Source organism: Pantherophis guttatus, chromosome 2 (genome assembly GCF_059756535.1).
Source record: "Pantherophis guttatus breed Tessera chromosome 2, ASM5975653v1, whole genome shotgun sequence".
Taxonomy (NCBI): domain Eukaryota; kingdom Metazoa; phylum Chordata; class Lepidosauria; order Squamata; family Colubridae; genus Pantherophis; species Pantherophis guttatus.
The window spans coordinates 104,563,669-104,582,041 of record NC_142064.1 but is presented as its reverse complement, the minus strand read 5'-3'; the positions used below and the strand labels follow the sequence as shown (position 1 = coordinate 104,582,041).

General features: G+C 36.0%; 1 protein-coding gene across 50 annotated transcripts in view; it reads right to left on the bottom strand.

The window, feature by feature from the left end:
- Window positions 1–18,373, bottom strand: part of ADGRL3 (adhesion G protein-coupled receptor L3) — a 624,693-nt gene that overhangs the window by 118,289 nt on the left and 488,031 nt on the right. For all 50 annotated transcript variants that reach the window (XR_015732755.1, XR_015732756.1, XR_015732757.1 and 47 more), the window contains 2 exons: window positions 5,162–5,228; window positions 2,329–2,420 (listed from right to left, as the gene is read on the bottom strand). Coding sequence is in view for 47 of the 50 variants with exons in the window: in XM_087888346.1 (XP_087744472.1) it covers window positions 2,329–2,420; window positions 5,162–5,228 (159 nt within the window). In the remaining 3 variants the exon portion in view is untranslated. The remainder of the gene's footprint in view (window positions 1–2,328; window positions 2,421–5,161; window positions 5,229–18,373) is intronic.

Sequence of the window (18,373 nt, the reverse complement as noted above, 5' to 3'; positions counted from 1 at the left end):
GTTCTGTGGGTGTGGCTTGGTGGGGAGGTAATGTGACTGGGTGGGCATGGCCAACTTTTTTTTTTTACTTTTAAAAGCATTTTTTCTACCTCTTTGGCGAAGAGGTTATAAAAAATGCTTTTAAAAGGCTCTGACGATCCCAGCTGAGCCGCGCAATCATCAGAGGCTTTTTTAAAAAACTTTTATACTTTTAATAGTTAAAAAAAAAGCCTCTGATGATTGCGCAGCTCAGCTGGGCATGGGGGGTGGGTGGGCAGGGATTTTTGCTACCGGTTCTCCGAACCACCCGCCGTTATTGCTACCGGATCGGGCGATCTGGTCCGAACTGGGAGCATTTCACCCCTGATATAGGGATAAGGCATCAAATTGTCTATGATTTGTTCATATGCATCTACATATCTACTTAGAAAACTATTCTTATTAAATTCTTGTCATTAAGAGTATCACTAAACCTATTTTGTAATTCTGGAAATCTTAGGAATGCTGAAAAGGGAAATAGATTAGATAGAGAGAATTTTTTCCCAGATGAGCATCAAGGAAGGTAGCACAAAAAAAATCAAGCTAAGAGATTATTATACAACTCAATGAAGCTTTAAGACAATAGATCCCAATTTAAGGGCCACAGACTCATTGAGGTCTTGAAGAGTATGATAGATCAGCTGTCCTCTTGAAGTTCTCTTCAAACACTTCTTTTCACCTTCCCCCACCACACACACACACACACACACACACACAAATGAAGACACAGGACAGAGGTTTGTGTATGTTCACTGACAAGAATGATGGATTGATTCTTTTTCTGTTGCTTTTAAAAGAGAAATCCTTCCATAGGCTGAGCAATTTCTCTTCAAATAGCAAATACAGACCATCAATTGCCTTTTCAATCTATTTCGCCATTTTAAACATTTTTTTTCAAAAACAGCTTCAGTATGTGCTTTCAACAATTTTCCATCTTCTTTCTTTCAACAGTAATCACTTGACATTTATGTGTCCAAATAATCACTGTAAGTGGGGGTGGGGGGAGATAGAAGTAGTATCTGTTGTGCTGCTGAAAGAAGTCACCAGGTCTTTATACATACACAGAGGCATGTATTCTTGTGTGTGTGTGTGTGTGTGTGTGTGTGTGTGTGTGTCCACGCAAAAAGTAATCTGCAAGAGCATTTGACAATAAGATAGTGGTCTACATGAGGAGAAGAAATGACCACTTTACAGGATTAAGAGTAGCTAAAGGTCTGAAATACCCGTTCCTTGCTTTTTCTTCTAAATGTAATTTTGGAAAGTATTTGTAAGTGTCAGAGGAAAGATGCTGCAAAGGTGGTAAATCTCTTCATGAAAGGCAAGCAGGTTTTTTTTGGGTAATAATCTTTGATAATCTTTCTGATACAGTTTGTGTAATGTCTTTCTGAATAGTAGTTTAATAATATTTTTAAATAATGGGCCCAACTTTTCTCTAATATTTTTTTAAAAATCTGTTTGCCAATTTTGTTTAATCCAAGAAGGTGTTATTCAAATTATTCATTTTTAAAACTGTGCCCATGATTTGTTTCTGTTTTGGTTTATTTAAACATAAATATCCAAGGGCCATATAATCAGACCAACAGAGAAGTAGAAACAGACATTCAATATATTTCACCATAGAAAAGTGGGCCAGACATTACTCTTGCTAACACTGAATCAAGGGGAAAAAAATCCATCTATGCATTCAAAATATTGCAAGCAATATGAAATAAATTAACAATATAAAATTATTTCCTGCTTCTGCATTCATTGCTTCAACATTCAGTACAAATTATATTGTTACCTTAAATGGCAGCCAAATGGCAGCCATATAACTGCCAAACTATATATAATTCCATGACTAAAGTCTTGCAAGATTTCTGAATTCTTACACAAAAAGTTGAGAAAGACATTGCTAAAATGTCAGCAAATTCCTCAGGTTTGTGATATTTTTGCTATTTTTTCTTATTATTATTTTGACACCTATGTCCATTATTTGGAAAGATTACTGACCCTCACCATGACTTCATGAAAAAGAAAATCCAATGTGCTTGCTATGCCTGAATATCACTTACCTGCCCTTCACCCCAAAGCAAGACATTAGTGTGAAAAATTGAATAATAAAATATGGACACTAATGGGATGGTTTAAATCCACAATACATTGGCTGCAGTTAGTTTAGTTATTTAGTTGTCTTTGCATTTAGTTCTCCCCGACACCCTTAATTTCACTCAGGACATAAGTACAGTGTGAGGACACAAGTGGCTTAGTTTGGTACTCCATTGTGTAGTTCAGCTGGAAACAATAAAAAAAAGGGAAGGATTTACTTACTTGATATTGTCGAGACACCCTGATTCAGGTTTCAGAATGGCAGTATGATGAAACATTTTATAAAGGGCAATTCCAAGGAAGATTACATTAAGCTGAAATAAAATCAAATAAATAAAATAAAATGGCAAGTTATAAGAAGAAGAAAAAGGATGAATCTAGTTTTCTTTGACATGCTACAACTATTTATGGACTATAATAAAAGCAGAGAGAGATGCTCAAGACTGAATTACTTGTCCATACCACACAGTAAAGTGAATCTATGTTCTAAAGAGTAGATGTCCCCCTGAAGATTAGGAACTTTTTTTCTAGCAGTATATTTCAATAATTATTCATTTTATATGGATGAATTCTTGTCCTGTGACCTTCCTCCTCCAAGAGGAATAAATTGATATGTACTCAATAAGAAATAGACTTGACTATGCCTTTGCATTATCCACAGCAGATAAAGTCCAATGGACTTTATTAGTTTGCATGGGCAACAGAAAGCTTTTCATAGAAAAGTAGTAAATAAAACTCACAAAACTATGCCAACCACAATAAACTTGTTTTAATGGTTTTTCTAATAGTAAAAGAGAAACATGACACATTGGGTAACTGAGTCTCTGGAGGGTGTTTATCCTTATTCTTCAAGCAATTCTAGGATTGATATATAAGACTCTGTAAGATTGAACAAAGACAGAATGAAGTAATTCTGTATGTAGGACACTGAAAATAAAAAGCAGTACCATAAAAATAGATAGAAAAATACAAAGTAGATTTCAATAGACAAGATAGAGATATCCCCCTTATATTACAAGAGCTTTGTTTCTATAAATGTCCTGAAACATTATGAAAACCAGGCAATTTGAACATATTCAACCACTAATTTGGTGTAAATCATTAAGATCCTGGATTTAAAAATGTCATCTTTAACTCAGAACAAACCAGATTTAGTGCATCTGCTCAAGTAGAAATTTTCAAGGTAACTTTTTTTTTTAAAAAAAGAGTTTTTACAAAACAAAAATTCTCCAAAATACTTTGATCCTTTTAAAGGGAGGCACAAATTCTTATACCTTTTCCAATTTTGAGGGCACCATAGTTATATCATAATCTTACACTGAATTATGTAAAAATGATTTCAATGTGATTGCACTCAGAGGGGCTTTCTATATTTTCTCAAAGCTCACTGCCGTGATTTTGTGAGCAGCAAATCTCTGGATAAAGACACTAAGAATCCAAGTGAATCGGAGGAGGCAACTGAGTGAATTTACTCAATGTCTTCCCTCGCTTAAAAAGAAAGACATTCATGAGATATGAGCCTTTAGGGGACAATACTCCATTGAGCCTCTTGGTTTTCTAAAAATTTCACTACACAATTAACTAGTGAAAAAGTTAAAGCTATATAAATATAGATCTTGCTGATTTGCCTGTATATGGCTACATAAATTGTATCTGGAATGTGATTTGCCATTTAAAATCTTAAATTCTCTTCTATTTCAGATTTTGTTCTACCTTCAAAATTCACAAATATTATGACAGGCTGGCTGGAATGATGCATTGTAGAGTTTAACTGCTTTCAAATAATACACAGTAAATAAAGTAGCCCAAAAAGCCGATCAGTTAGTCTATCTATCAGTCTGTCTTTGCATTATCTTGTCTAGGAAACAGAAAAAGTGAATGGCATGGGGGTAAAAAACACTTGTGGAAAAATGTTGATAGATTTGCACTGAATCATTTTCTTACAAGAAAAACACCTGTAAAAAAAATACAGGTACAGCACTTAATCCTGAAGAAATCTACCAGATATTTATTTTCACACAAATTAGTGTGAGTTCTCAAAAAGTCCCCTCTGGTTTTAACTTTAACTGAAAAATATAAGAATGAATATTCCTGAAAAGTTTTTCAGAAAAATGGTCTTTTAAGGAAATATGCATATTTACTCATTTATTATGCAGTTTTGAGGCTACTCAACTCCTTAACTCTTACAAAGAAAAAAGAAAAAACAATACATATAACAAGAACTTGCAGCTGACTGGAAGAAAAATACAACCATCTATAAAAACCAAACTTAACTAAAGGGGCCACTTTGAGTGAAGGCCTGGAAAAACAACTAGGTTTTGAGCTGAAGATCCTAAAGGTAGAAGACATATGAACCTCTGTGGTGGTGGGGATGTTGAGCTAGTGGGCAGATGGTGCAACTGAGAAGAGACATCCTGGATCTCATAAGATGAAATTGCTTAATCAATTAGGCCTGAGCACATCTATCTTCCTTGATTGTATCAGATGGAACAGAGGGTCACATACAATTGGAGATGAGTGGTCCCTCAGAGACATAGGTCCAAGGCCCTGAAGAGCTTTAAAAGTCATAATCAGCATCTTGAATTGCACCCAGAAGCCAACTGGTAACAGTGCAGTTCCCAAAGCAGTGGGGTCATGTGACCATCACTGTCTGTAACTCCACATTCTGTACCAGCTGTAGCTTTGAGTGGCCTCCAAGGTAACCCCATGCTTATAGTAATCCAATTGTGAAGTGACCAGGGCATGAATGACTATCTGAAGGACCACACAATCCGGCAAAGGGCCTAACTGGTATACTAGATATACCCCTGCAAAGGCTCACTTCTCTGCTCTCTTTGAGCTATGGTTATATGGCCAAGTCTGCTTCTTCCTATTCAGTGACAATATCTTCAGGGATTTAAAACAAAACATTTTTATAATGTTCATCCATAGTGGAAAATACCATTGACAGGTTTCTGACATCATCCTTTCCCAATTAAGTTACATTTGATGCAAGACATGCAAGATCCTAAAGATGCATTTCCAGAAAACAGCAGAGCTAGTTAAGAATTCTTACCATAATGATCAAAGTTGCAGGTCCTATAAAACTCCAAATGAAATAGGTATCAAGTCGAAGCCAACATCTGTAATGATAATGGAAGAAAAATGGCATTCAGGGATAGCACATGAAATAAATATCAGAAGTAAGTGAATAGAAAGAAATGAGAGTTGTATTATATTCCATTCAGAGGCATGAGATGCTACACTGCTTCTTCAGTGAAATTGGATCATATGTTTTGTCTTTGGTAGTGTTATTAAGAAAGTCAGGTATTAACTTCTGGATGAAACAAGGAAATAGCACAGATTTTACTTGAAGATGATCACAATTAAAAATAATTATGAAAACAGCCATAAAATCTAGCTTACAGCCATTCTTTGAAGCCTATCCGCTTCACAGTAGGTGGCTTTTTTACTTAAAAAAATCTTTAAAAATTAAGTGAAGAGAAAAATAAATTAGCAGGTCTGAAATTTAACCAGATATAGATTTCTCCCTTCCTCATGAATATTTCTAGAAATGAACCTTATGATTAAGCCAGGAGATTCGTAATCTAAATTATTCATCACTTAATTTTGTCTATGCTTAATATCCCTAGCGTTTAATGATCTTGGAAATTAAATTTCCATTTCTAGTTTGTGTAACGACAAAATAGGTATCACTAGCTACAAGAGAGAAAGAATAGCAGAACTGGAAGGTACCACTAAGCCATTATGCCCAGCCACTGGTCAATGCAGAAATCCAAATTATATATCCCAAATAGATGGCTGCCTGGTATCTAGCCTCCACTTGACCATCTCCATTGGGATAGGGAGTCCACTCTGGCTGCCAAACTACTATTACAATTAGGAAGTTTTCTTTTTCTAACTTAGAATCTGCCTTCCTATAATTTAAGCCATTATTCTTGCATCCTTCAATGATAAAGAATGGGTCCTCCTCTCTTTTGGTTTGACATGAAGATTTATTTACTTATTTGTTTGTTTGTTTGTTTGTCAACAAGTACAAGAAAACAAGTATCAGTATAGACATAGACACGGACACATGAAAAAATGGCACAAATAAATGGATATAAATAAGCAAAACATAGCCATAAGCACATAAAATGAGTACATATAAATGAGGACAGTAGGACAGGGACGGTAGGCATGCTCGTGCACTTATGCATGCCCCCTTAGGGACCTTTTAAGAAATGTGTAAGGTTCATGGTAGACAGTTTAAGGTAAAAGGTATGGGGGTTAGAGAAACTAACAACAGGATCAGGTAGAGTGTTCCAGACATTTACTACTCTATTGTTGAAGTCGTATTTTCTGCAATCAAGGTTAGAGCAGATTAGATTTAGTTTGTATCTATTGATAGCCCTTGTGTTATTGCGGTTGAAGTTAAAGTAGTCATTAATAGGTAGGACGTTATGGTAGATAATCTTGTGTACTAAGCTTAGATTGGAACATAGACGGTGTAGTTCAAGATTATCCAGGCCTAAAATTTCAAGCCTGGTGGTATAAGGAATTTTATTGATGATGTTATCCATTCAGTCGTATCCGACGCTTGGTGATTCTAGGGGCCAGGTCTCTCCACACCTTCCAATCTTGCATTACTTCTTTGAATTTTTCTATGCTCTGGCTGGTGTCAGCTTTGATGATGTCCAGTTACCTTGTTCTTTGACAGCCTAGTTTCCTTTTGCTGCTAACTATTCCAAATATAATTGTTTTCTCCAGTGATTGGTTTAAACAACATTTCAAGAATCATATCAACTTCTCAGTCATCTCACTTCAAGACTAAATATTTCAGGTGTCCTTCTATCTGTTTTCATAGGACTTATTTTTAGCCTCAAAATTACCCGTTGCCCGTTGTTCAAGTTGATGAACATCATCAAGTCTCTACAATACCCTATAATGCAATTCATCAATTTCTATGGAAATTCATTCCATAGAAATAGTTATTTTATAAGCATATTTACATCAACATTTATTTGTGCTTATTCATCCTGCTCCTTAAAGTTGCCTATCAGTAAAAATGCTTGAATACAGTGGACTAAATCAAATAAGGTAAAATTTGTCAGATTTTATTTGGTTCAAAAAATAAAACAGTCTGAGAAAATTCCTATACTTTTAAAGGCATCCTCTGCTAGATCAACAGGATAGATATGCTTAAGAAATTCCACCTGACTGCTGAGTAATCACTAATTAGGTGTGCACTATGTGTAAGCTTATCCATGCACACACACACATATTATATGGAACTCTGGAGAACTATTTCTAGCATAGGGTCATGATTTCATTTCCCACCTACTCCAGTGGGCAAAATTATGCCTTGGGATTGGGCTGTACTGAGAAGAACATCATTCCACAATACATTTCCAATTATATCATGAGTTTGTGTAGGAAGAAGTAGGAATTGGATACTCTTTGTCTCCTCCTGCATTTACAGAGGAGTCCATGCAGGATAAAGTAGGAAGGCATTATTCTTTGATTTACCCTGCAAAAAATGCTTTTGTTCCCTCAGGACCAAAAGAGGAAAGATACCTCACCATATTTTCTTCATGGATATTCATAATTCATACAAGTTGGAAGCCATGGCACCAGTGGTATTTTTTTTAAAAAAATTTACTACTGGTTCTGTAGGCATAGCTTGATGGGCGTGGTGTGGCTTGGTGGGCGTGGCAGGGGAAGGATATTGCAAAATCTCCATTCCCACCCAACTCTGGGGCCAGCCAGAGGTGGTATTTGCCAGTTCTTCGAACTACTCAATTTCCGCTACTGGTTCTACAGAACATGTCAGAACCTGTTTATTTCACCCCTGCATGGCTACTTTAAGGAGCAACTTCAACCGTATCATACTTTTCCCTATTTAAAAAGATATGAGCTAGCCAAAGAATAATTGTCCTTTCAGGTATTCCAACTGATGAGCAGGGCTTTTCAGGAGGATGCATCAGACACATGGCTAGCTAGATTAATTTTATAAACCAGAGAATCCTCTTTTCTCTTCAGAACTATTGTAAGTCTCTTAAGTGAATTAAGCTTCAGTTTGCTCCATCTTGATATGAAACCTTCTAATTTTTTTCTTCACCTCTTTCTAAGGGTATGTGATTGTTCCCCAAGTCACTCCAATTTCAGGCATGATCACATTGCTTGCAATACAATGCAAACAATGTATGGTCATCACATCAGCAGCATCTGTTCTGAGGTATGGGAACTAAGTGACCCTCGCACTTGGACCATTCCAGGAGAAGAGTGGCTTGCAATCTGATTTAGTCATCACTTGGACAGTGGCTGGATGGTAAGGGAGATGATCACTCATTGTTTGAAGAGGGGTTAGTGCATGTGCCTTGAATGAGGCAGATATAATCTGTCTTGAAGAAACAGATTGTGGATCATCTGGATCTGGCCATATCAGTGGATTTTTCTCATTCCATACCCAGACAGCCAGCAGGAACCAATCTGTTTGTGCTGGTGGGTGATCTATTTGGGACCTAGATGAGGACAATGAGACATTTCTGGTCCTTTTTTACTTCTTGTTGGCACTAATTATCTTCCATTGCTCTTATGTTCTGAGATTCCTGTAATGATTGGGAATGAAGGACACTGTTTTGCAGTGGTTCTGCTCAGTGGTGGGATTCAAGTAATTTAACAACCGGTTCTCTGCCCTAATAATTTCTTCCAACAACCAGTTTGCCAAACTACTCAGAAAGTTAACAACCGGTTCTCCCGAAGTGGTGTAAACTGGCTGAATCCCACCACTGGTTCTGCTCCTTCCTAAGTGGGTGATTTTTAGTAAGTGGTAGTATGGGCAGAGAATAATTACATGAACCTACTGGGAGAAATCTTCTGTCACTTTGTGATGGAATATCATGAGTATACTCTAATGCCTAGACTGACATCTGAGCCTCAAGTCCGTAATGTAATGGAAGTGTTGACCTTGTGCCTGGATCCTGTGAGGGCCCAGGTGTGAAGAAATAGATTGAAATTGAATCCCAGAAAGACTACTGACTATTTGACCAAAAAACATCTGACTAGCTGACTGGAGTAGCACCTTCTTTGAAAAAAGAAGGTACATGGTCTGAGGAGGCCTTTCCAGATTCATGACAAAAGTCAGATAAGAGATGGAGACCATGGTTGGGGAAGAGAGATTCTGGCCAGCTTCAACTGGTGTGCCAGTTGTGGCACTTTTTGTAGGACACAACCCTGCCAACAATGACTTATACTCTTGTTACTAAATTGCTGCAGTGCTCTCTACATGAGATTGCTTTTAAAATGAAGTTGACAAAAAAATTCAGCAGCCTATTTATTAGTGAGCAAGAGTTGTTATTTGCACAGAATCTGAATGCTGTCAGTTCTTCAAGGTAGGCAAGGTCAGGAAACTAACATCATAAAAAATACTAGAACTCTAACTATAAATAATTGGCATAGGTTAAAATAACATTATCTTAGAGTCCACTGAAGTTTAGCAGCTAATACATTCAAACAATGTATTCAAAATAGATAAATGATAAATAAAATTTTGAAATCCTGACGCATTTCTCCCTCCCTTTTATATCAAAAAGAGTCAAAGTGAGGCAATATTGAATTTCTTTCTTATACCTTCAGGTTTTATCAGGCTAAACTCATGTTTTACTAACCAATGCTATATGTTTTCTCCAAGGTCATCTCTGTACTCTTCTACATGTATTGGCATTTCGGCTTCAAAAAGATTAAAATATAGCCTTCTGGATACAATTTAAAGTGCTGGTTTTGATCTATATGACTTGGCTTGGGTATTGTTAAGACCATATATATACTTCAAGTAGATCCTACTTGTCTAGCACAAATGTTCTGGGCAGAGATGCTGAGACCTTTCCCCATGAAGTTTATGTATTTTTCTGTGGTCACAGTTACTCACTGAAATCTTCTGCCAGAAATCTGCATAATACCATAGCCCTCGTTCTTCAGGAAAGTTATTTAAAGTGGACCTGTTTAGAATCAGAGTTCAGATCTAGTTTTGGGACACCTAATATCCTAATGTGAAAATTACACAATACTCCATTAACCATTTGCTGAGGACATTTCATGTCAGTCAGCTCTTTTGAGGTTTGCTATCATTGGTCTAAGGTATTCTCTCTCAAAAGTAATGTTTGGCATTGTGACCCAAGACTTCTCACACAGGACTCTTTGGAAGATACTGAACTCCTAGTCTCAATCTTCTAGGACATTGTGTGATTGATATTCCTGTGGCAATGCACAAATTAAAAATTAATGCAAACCTGGAGTTTTTTTTTAAAAGGAAACTGTTCCATTGATGGTTGGAGTAGGTGAAGGATGCTCAGAGTGACACACATACATGTACCTTCCACAGGTTTAGAACAATGATAAGTACTTCAGTGGATTTTCCCCTCTTGACAAGTGAGATGGGGACGGAAGGGAAAGGATGGCTGCCCTAAAACTGCCTGCAGTAAACTGAGGGCAGCAACCTCAATCTGAGGCATGATAAAGGTAGGTTATGGAGGCAGCACTTTTTACAACTGAAACACTTTCGTCCCAAATCAAAGGTGGGAGGAAGCACATTAATCACGGCTCATTCTGCCCTCCCCCAAATCCTTTGAAGACCACAGCTGAGTTTATGAAATTTGTACAACTGCCCTCCAATTTGAGTAATTTCCTTGGGGTCACTATACAGGAACAATTTGGTATGCCCAGCACCTACATTTATGTATTGCATCTTTATACTTTGCAAAATATATATTTAATGGCACAATCATCAATTAAGATGCTAAAGTACTTGTTCCCAGATGGTGTTAAGTGTCTTCTGTGCTCTGGTAGAAGTCTCTGTGGAATTTGCATCTTATCTCTCTTTGGCTGCTCATGTCTGATGAAGTATGAATCAATTTGCCCTTTGTATGATGCAATTCAAAGGCATTTCTGCCCAAGGTGGCTATCTTATATGTGTATTCACTTGCAGATTCATTAATTAGAAATGTTTCTGTGCTAAATGGTTTACTTGTTTCTGTGGAAATGTCATGATAGCTGTTATTGATTAGACATTTCATCTAGATAAGGCACATACCAAATAAAGATTCTTTGTCTGTTTTTGAATGGCATGACATCCAAAGACAAGAATCCATATCCCTCTTTCTATATTCAAGTAGTGATTGATATCTGGTCTTCTACTTTTTGCTGTCAAGTCAGTGCACCAAATAATTCTGCAGTATTTCACTCATTCCTTCTCTGATTTGGGGCTTGTCTTTGTGTTTTCTTTGGGCATTCTGGATACCTGTCTGGATTGCTTAGTCCTCCTCCTCTCCCTGCACTATACTTTCCCCCCCCAATGTTGACCTGATCCTTGGAGAAGGAGACAAGTACCTTCATGTTGAATTTCTACAGCTGATAATTTCCAATATTCACTTTTACTATAACTCACTTTAATTTTTATTCGTAAGGTTTTTTTTCTATATGACTTCTTCCTGTTGAAATTGGTCACTAGTTAACAGCTGCAGTGTTTCTGAGTTTATAGATTTTTACCAGAAGTATCTGAATAAGCAAAGTGAATCCACTCTTTAAAAAAAAAAAAGGCAGATAGTTAATGCTTCAAGAGAATAGAAAAATGGGTTGAAAGAATTCAGTCCATCATAACAATTGTCAAAAATGGTTTTGGGAAGAGCAGCAGAGAAAATCAGTTTAAGTTTGAAAGACCAGGCCTTAGCTTCTTTAGCTTTTCTCTTCTTGCATTAATTGGTGCAATTTCCCCATAATTTGCCTTCAATCAATCCAGTATTTGTTTTTATATAAAAATAGTATTTCACTTTAAATATATCTGGGCACCTTTACAACTGCAGAACTTTATCACTATTCTTTATTATCATACATTGCTGGATCAACCTTCCATGCTAAAACAGTCTTCAGAGGTATGAATTTTACTTTTCTTTCACATATCACTTTCCATTTGCATTTCCTTCTTTCCATATATCCAATAGTTCAGAGTTCCAATACCCAATAGCCTTGGGACTAATACTACGGAATGATTTTCAAACTCATAGTTTCTATATTTCACATAAATGAAAGGTACATTAATATCTTTAGTGTCCAGTATTAATAAGTCTTTACAGTTTGTATTTGAAACAGAATAAATTTCAGGAAATCCCGTTTCTTTTTATTTAATTCTCACTTCCATTGTATTTTTTTCATACTGTAATTCTTTTTAAATATGACATACAATTCATACTAAATATCTATTAGAGCCAGTTTTCATGGCATGTAATAAAACATAGAGTTTAAATTCAGATACTTTACTTGAAAATCATTTTGTATATCCTTTGAATACAGTATTTAATCAAAATATTATGTAATAGAAAAAGGATATGATCTCTGCTTAAAACTGAAGTATGGTAGAGCTAAAATAGTATGCAGATCAAATGGAATGGAATGGGAGATCATGTCTTTGCTAACTGTATGAACTTAATCAGATTTAGATATCATTTTTCTTGAACAATTTAGAGGATTAATTGATATATAACCTTTAACTAATGGGTTACTAGTCCTTCAAGCATCAAGAAATTGATAAGCTTTAAGTAGGTCCCTGATTAAGTAGTTCCATTGGACTGAGCATATTTTCCTTTAAAGTCATTGATATCTAAATACTCATTAAGGAACCATTTTCAATATCCTACTAATATAAATTCAACCTTTTTGACTTGTTCTGTCTTAAACAATTGATGATATATACGAATGTGGTATTTCCCCTTAAATTAGTTCTTAGGTTTGAAAATATTTCATTAGGGATGGTATTAGATATTAGATAGAGAGGTCACTGCAAGTCAGTGCAAATAAATTATGGAAGACAAGCAAATGTAAAGATCTAAAACAGATAAACTCCTGAATATAATTGACTCATTTATACCATACTTAATAAACATGCCGTCAGATGAGACCGTGTTTCCCCGAAAATAAGACCCTGTGTTATATTTTTTTTGAACCGTGAAATAAGCACTCGGCCTTATTGCCAGGAGCTCAAAAGTCTGATTGGGCTTATTATCACGGGATGTCTTATTTTGGGGGAAACAGGGTAGTGCTTCAGATTCTCAAAAATGGCAACATTAAGGGGGGGGGAACCTAATTTGAATAATAAGATATGCTAAGAATAAATGAATCTAGTAATTCTATGGTTAGTCAAAAACATTTTAAAACTGTGATTAAGTATTATTTGACAAGGCTTGCTAAGGAATTAATTGCTTAAATGTAACTGAGGCTCACTAGATACATATGGGAGATCCCGTACTAGAATCCTGTGGTAGAGATTTTTGGTGGGAAGGAGACTTCTAGTATCCATTCTGATGCTGCTTCATTGTTTGACCTCTGCTTAGCCATCCAATAAACATGCATCAATGAATGCTATAATGTCTTGGCATGAGACGTAAGTGAAATAAAATATGCATTGGAACATCAGGTCAAGAAATCCAACCATTTTAGCTTCTAATTGCACTGGGTGATGATTTTTCGCATATAGTACATGTCGATCAACCCAGAGGAAACCCCTGCTTAATGGCATATAGCATGTTTAACTTCAGGTCAGGTGTGTATTTTTTTTTTTATCCTGAGAGAGGATATCAGATCTGTCAGGCTTTTCTTAGCCAGTTAGGCAAGAAACTACATGAATTGACTTCCAAGGATACCCATGGTTTGATGAGTTGATTTATTGTAGCAAAGTTAATGAGCTCATTGGAAAATAATTCTGATGACTGTTGTATACAAAATAAAAATCTTCATTATAATAAAATGAAGGTTTACATCATTGTACTTCTTTGTCCTTCTCAAGCAACGCAGCATACTAAAAGCCAATATTTTGACTGGAATGAGCCTTTTAATCTGATTCTTACTTTTGCTAATTGACTGATTTGGTACTAGACTGTTGCTTTTGATTGTTTGATAACTGACTGTTGCATTGCCAGTGAGGAAGATATAAGCAGAAGTTCTTGTATATCTGAAATAATGTTTAAAATCAAGGTTGCCTGGGTCCTCTCAGAGTGAGGAGACTTGACAAAAACTATCTAGCACTCTTATAATTACAACAATGGAGGAAAATGCATGTAGTAACGGATTTTGGTATGAGAGAAACCTCTCTCCCTTTCTTGTCCTGTTCTGTTGGCAAATGTGGCACACCAACTTTGATTTCAGGACTTCTCAGAAAAATGGCAGATTGAAGATAGCTCCAGCCCTTCAATCTTAGCTAGTTAAAGGGAGAACATGAGATCACCCAAGGTGTGTTCCATATGGTTGCTTCTCACAAGGAGACTGCAAAACAGCAGTTTCTGGAGGATGGGAGAACCGGTAGATGGAAGGAATTGGTCATACTTGCTCCAGTTGCAAACAGTGTCTTTCAAAGGGCACCTTGCACTTTTCTTGTTAACCTCTTTCGGAAATTACCTATTAACTTTTGGCTTTAGAAATTTTTAAACGGATTAAGGACTTAGAAATCATTGGAATATTGGACTTTAGATAGTAAGATTTTGAAATTAATTTTAAAGAATAAATGTATTTTTGTGGAAAAGAAAAACTGTTTTTGATATTGAAGGCATAACAAGACAAGCAACTTATAATGGCATTCAGAAACATATTTAGGAATTGCAATATCAATGTCAGCTATGTTGTGTCTTGTTGGGAACAGTCTGTTCCCAAAAGAGGATGTTACCAAAATGATATGCAAATATATCCAAAAACAACATAAACAGTATTTGAAACAAGATTTTTCCATTAGACACAGAATATCTTGGATGAGGCTTTAAAAATTAAGAAGGAAATAAAAATGGCAATCCCAAAGTAATTGGAATATTGTTTTTTGTAGTTATAAAAGGGTCTGTTTAAAGTTGTGAAGAAATTTGAAGCAAGTATCAACAATCATCAGAATGGATTTTTTTTTAAAATTTGATTTATATGCCGCCCTTCTCCAGAGACTCAGGGCAGCTTACAAAGCGCTAAGCAATAGCCTTCATTCTTTTGTATATTTATACAAAGTCAGCTTATTGCCCCCACAACTGGGTCCTCAATTTACCTACCTTAGAAAGGATGGAAGGCTGAGTCAACCTTGAGCCTTGGCGAGATTCGAACCTGCAGTAATTGCAGGCAGCTGGTCTTAATAACCAGTTTAATAACAGGGTGCCTTAGACCACTGTACTACCAAGGCTCTTGGTTTAAAGAACAAGATTGTTTTATGTAAAAAGCAGGAACACAAAATCAGTTTATTTAACTGGGGTTAAAAGGTGGGGTTTTTTTTTAAGTTGCTGTCATCTGGACTGGAAATTTTTTTATGTATTGGACCTACTTACAGTTAACATGGTGTTTAAGCTTTCCCTCTACAATTACTTTATGTATCCTAGTCTTTTTACTTAAAAGTTTGGAAGTTTTGTATGCTTGTTCTATTTAAAGGAAATATTATCAATCTTTGTTATGTTAAATTCGAGTCTTTTGTTTATATTAAGATACTGGTATTCCTTTTTGCTTGCACATGTGGATTTGCTTAGAATTGAGATATGTTTATTTGAATGTGACATATTGTTATTTTAATTTTTTTAATTTTTTTGTTCGCACTAGGATATTGGGACCACTTACTGTTTTTAAATGAGGATTTGCTTTTAGCTAAGAAATGAGATATGGAATGTTTAGTTTTACATATGTTAATTAATGTTATAGTTTTAGGGCTCTGTTTGGACATTTTGCTGACATCTGGATTGGAAATATGTTACCTATCGTATTTGTCTATATTTAAGAGATGAATTATTGGATGAGGAGTTTTATATTTGTTAATTAAGAGATGAAAAGATAGTGAAATTTTTATACCTGGTTTGAGCATAAGAAGTTATCAAGAACAGATCATGCCAAATTAACTTTATTTGGTCATTTTATCTTTGAGTGGCCAGTTTAGTTGAACACAGGAGTATGGTGAACTTACTCTAAGTGTGTCCTGCCTTCAGCAAAGCATTTGACAAAGTTTTCCATGATATTCTAGCAGAGAAAATGACAAAGTGTAGGCTGGGTAATGCTTCTATTAGATGGATATAGAACTGGTTGAATAGCAATAGCAGTTAGACTTTTATACTGCTTCATAGTGCTTTATAGCACTCTCTGAGCAGTTTACAGAGTCATCGTATTGCCCCCAAACATCTGGGTCCTCATTTTACCAACCTCGGAAAGATGGAAGGTTGAGTCAACCTTGAGTCGGTGAGAATCAAACTGCTGGCAGTCGGCAAGATTAGCCTGCAATACTGCAGTCTAACCACTGCACCCCTACGGCTCTCACTGGTTAAGCATATCCAGTGAAATTACTGAGAGGAGTGGTGTACTTTGAATAAGGTCAGGAAATATGATTATCAAATTTAAAGTTGATTAAATATGATTGTATGGAACTTATAGGAAGACAACGTCAATATTCAAGAGAAATATTTGGTATGTTTAGCCTGGGGAAGAGACGATTAAAGAGACACGTTCTTCTAGTATTTAAAGAAGCTGATGGGGAAGAATTTTTCAGAATTGTTCCAGAAAACAAGAAACAATGGATTTAAACTAGAGGGAAATAGATTTAAGTTGGATACAGGAAAAATTTTCACTCTATAATACAATCTTGAGGCAGTTATATTTGTGTAGAAATAACTGTGGAGATGCTACTTGGAATTTTGGCTGAAAAAGCATGTGAAGCTTTAAAAAGGGTTTCCAGATAATTCAAGCCCGCAAAGAAAATATAGCTTTTCTGATTTTAACATTAGACATTGACTGATGGTCTCCAGTTTTACCTACACTTTTTATATACATCAATCTATATGATAATTTCCTTTTAGAACTGCAAAGCACAGTTGCACCAATATTTACAAAACTGAATCATCTAATCCTAGTAATTATCTATACCCTATTGCAACCTCTGAATGTTTACCTGCTATCTATTTCATACATTCAAGAATGGAATCTATGTTATTTATGATATAGATTAGAATGAATAAAAGTAAAAAATGACCAGGTCTCTTGACCTAGGATTCAACTTAGCATTCCACATCAGCTTTTAACTGGTTTTTCATCAGTTTTTTTTTTTTAATTTGATTTATATGCCGCCCTTCTCCGGAGACTCAGGGCGGCTTACAATGCGTTAAGTAATAGCCTTCATACTTTTTGTATATTTATACAAAGTCAGCTTATTGCCGCCACAATCCGGGTTCTCATTTTACCTACCTTAGAAAGGATGGAAGGCTGAGTCAACCTTGAGCCTGGTGAGATTCGAACTTACAGTAATTGCAGACAGCTGGTGTTAATTACAATGCTATCAGTCTGCTGAGCCACCAGGCCCGTTACTATTTGTTTACCAAACAGGAACCGTTAGTATCAGTCACTGATCATAACTAATACAGATGCAATATGACTTGAATTTATGCTGATATTGCAGTAACCATACACAATTGCTATACAAAAGACATTAACTAAAGCCATCTATATTAACTGAAGGATAAAATAAGGATACATTCTGTCCCTGTTGCTCTTAAAGTGACCTTGTTCTGCCAGCTGTCAAGCCTCAAACTCTCTAGAACACATTTCCTTCTGTATATGTCACTTGACTTGACATGGCAAGACTAAGGATTGAAAAACCATTGGCACATTCTGTGCTGCTCTCTTCAACTCAATTCCACATAAAGAAAGAAACAATAGGTGCGAAACCGGGTAGTCTCTTTTGGGGCTGGAACATACAATACTGAAATTAAGATGGAACAGGCAAAACCCTTGTCAGTTTCTTTCCTTTTACTTTGACTGAGCTGACCTGGCTGGCTGGGGAGCTGCAAGTTTTAAGGTTTCCATTTTCCTTATATACAGTAATAGTAGTGGCATAAAGCAAATAGACAGAACAACAACATGAAACAAAAAGAACACTGTTCATGCATGCCATATTAAGTTCAACCAGCTCTGTTCCTTAACCCTGCCAAATTTATGTAAGCATATCAGTCTAAAACAGTTCCCAGATTGGCACAGAAGCCTTATGCAGAAGTGCCCCGAGTTGTGTATTTGCTCTTGCAAGGAGAATAGCTTCTCCCTCCACCACCTCCTCTTTTTTTTTAGAAGCATAACAATATTTTCAATCTGAAACTTCTCAAGCTTAAAATTAGAATGCCATGAGCTTAGCAGAATTGCCATTACTATGGCAATTCTACTAAGGACAGAATGGCTGCTTCAAACTCAAATAGCTTTGAATTCAAAATGTTGGACACTACTACATTTGTCTCTTAACTAAAACTGC